We start from the raw sequence: 1,785 nt of genomic DNA, 5'->3' as shown, positions 1-1,785 counted from the left end.
GAACCATGACAAGTTAGCCAGTTCCATGTTGTGCCTTCGATTCGTTAGCGCGAGAGAGACTCTGAACTGGAGCGTTGTTTTGTTTGTGCAGGGATTCAGTTTTGGAAGCCTGCACGGTAGCAGCAGGTTCTTGTTTGTTTACCAGTGATTCAGTGAACGAGAGAGACTCTGAACTGAGGTCAGGTGTTCATAACTGGTGGAGGACCATGTAATGTTTGACCAAGTCCATTGTCATCATTTTTCCTTTTTATTTCTGCCCTGCAATGACGTTCAATGCCATTGAACAACTATATTCTGCAGCAAGAATAATGCAAAAATTAATCTCAAACTTCATTCACATTCACAGCTTACAGTATTTCTTCACCAACGCCATGAGATTCGCACAACCAACCAAAGAAGAAGTGCCATCCAACAGCACAAACCTTAACCAACACATGCAAGGGCAGTCGCCAGCATAGCAAAGCGAGAGATGTCATCAGAAATTCAGAACCATGACACCCTAATCGGATCCGTATGATGCACATTCGTTTTGACAACGCCTGAAGCAATCAAAGAGAGAAATGAACAGCTTCCTCTCCCCCCTTTCGCATGAACATCTTAATTACTCCTACCAGATCCATCTATATAAAACAGCACTGGTGCTTTATTATTGGTCGCCCTTGGTTTACACTTGGTACGGTCTCCTATATAGTTCTATACCGGCAGCACATAATAAATCACAGAAGCAGAGAGGAGGGAGGAGCAAAAAAATAGAGAAAATTACAGCGGTGAATAAATAAATAAAATCGAAAATTACTGCAGCGCAGATGCCAGCTGAATGGATCCACTGAGCGCGTCAGCTCGGCGGATCTACCTCGCATTCTCACCCTCGTCCTCCTCCTCACCAGAGCAGGAGCCCGGAGAGCGCGAGCAGCAGCAGCGGCGGCGCCGCGGCGGACGACGGGACGGCCGGCGCCGAGCTCTTGAGCTGGGGTGGCGGGCTGTAGTAGTAGAAGGGGAAGTAGGGCAGGAACGGGTTGGGCGGCGGGGGCGTCGGGTACGCACCGCCTCCTCCTCCTCCACCTTGTCCTCCCTGGGACCCGCCGCCGCCGCCGCCTCCTCCTCCGTACCCGCCGGTGGGCGGAGGGTAGAAGTAGCCACCGCCACCGCCGCCTCCACCGGAGGGAGCTGGGTAGGAAGTGGGAGGCGGGTACACCGGCGCCGCGGGGGTGACCTGAGCCGGGGGAGGTGGCGACGGGTAGTTGTATCCCGGGTTGGGGTTGCAGGGGTTCCCGCAGGAGGCGCAGAGCGTGCAGGTCGTGCCGTCCTTGCGCACGATGGTCACGCCGGCGTCCTCGGCGCCGGCCGCCCGCGCCGCATCGGGGAGCAGCGAGCAGAGGAGGAGCGGCGCGAGGAGCAGCAGGAGGAGGACCGGTGGGTGGGGCGCCATGGCCATGTGGGAGGGGTTGGTGATGGGGATGGGAGTGGGAGCCCGAGTGAGTGAGGGAGTGAAGCTGACTGTCTCGGGGTGAGGGGAGTACTTAATCCAGTGGGCGGGGGGCGGCAGCGGAAAGCGGGGCGGCGTTTGTCGGCCCTCCAGATCGACGGCGGATCCGTGGACGGTAGGGAGCCACGCCCACGCGTGGCGTGGCCGGAAGCTGCGCTGCGCTGTCCGTCGGTACGCGCAGGGGAGGCGTGCGCGGAGCAGAGGAGAAGGGAAGCGGTGGCTTTTGGGGCGGTACAGTAGGTGGTGGAGCGGAGCGCGTGGGCGCGTTGGCCGACCGCTGGACGGCTGGAGCCGTTGTC

The 1,785-nt window shown here is 58.3% G+C and overlaps 1 protein-coding gene across 1 annotated transcript; it reads right to left on the bottom strand.

The window, feature by feature from the left end:
- Positions 1–621: 621 nt before the first annotated feature.
- Positions 622–1,572, bottom strand: LOC119278729 (cold and drought-regulated protein CORA-like). Its single transcript, XM_037560063.1, has one exon. The coding sequence runs from the start codon at positions 1,433–1,435 to the stop codon at positions 881–883; it is 555 nt and encodes a 184-aa protein (XP_037415960.1). The 5' UTR covers positions 1,436–1,572; the 3' UTR covers positions 622–880.
- Between the last annotated feature and the right edge of the window lie 213 nt (positions 1,573–1,785).

The sequence above is a fragment of the Triticum dicoccoides genome, chromosome 3B (assembly GCF_002162155.2).
Source record: "Triticum dicoccoides isolate Atlit2015 ecotype Zavitan chromosome 3B, WEW_v2.0, whole genome shotgun sequence".
Classification (NCBI taxonomy): Eukaryota; Viridiplantae; Streptophyta; class Magnoliopsida; order Poales; family Poaceae; genus Triticum; species Triticum dicoccoides.
Note: the sequence above shows the minus strand (reverse complement) of the source record. Positions and strands in the feature narration are given on the sequence as shown.

Coding starts and splice junctions, on each gene's coding strand:
- LOC119278729 (XM_037560063.1), bottom strand. CDS start 1,435: ATGGCCATGGCGCCCCACCCACCGGTCCTCCTCCTGCTGCTCCTCGCG.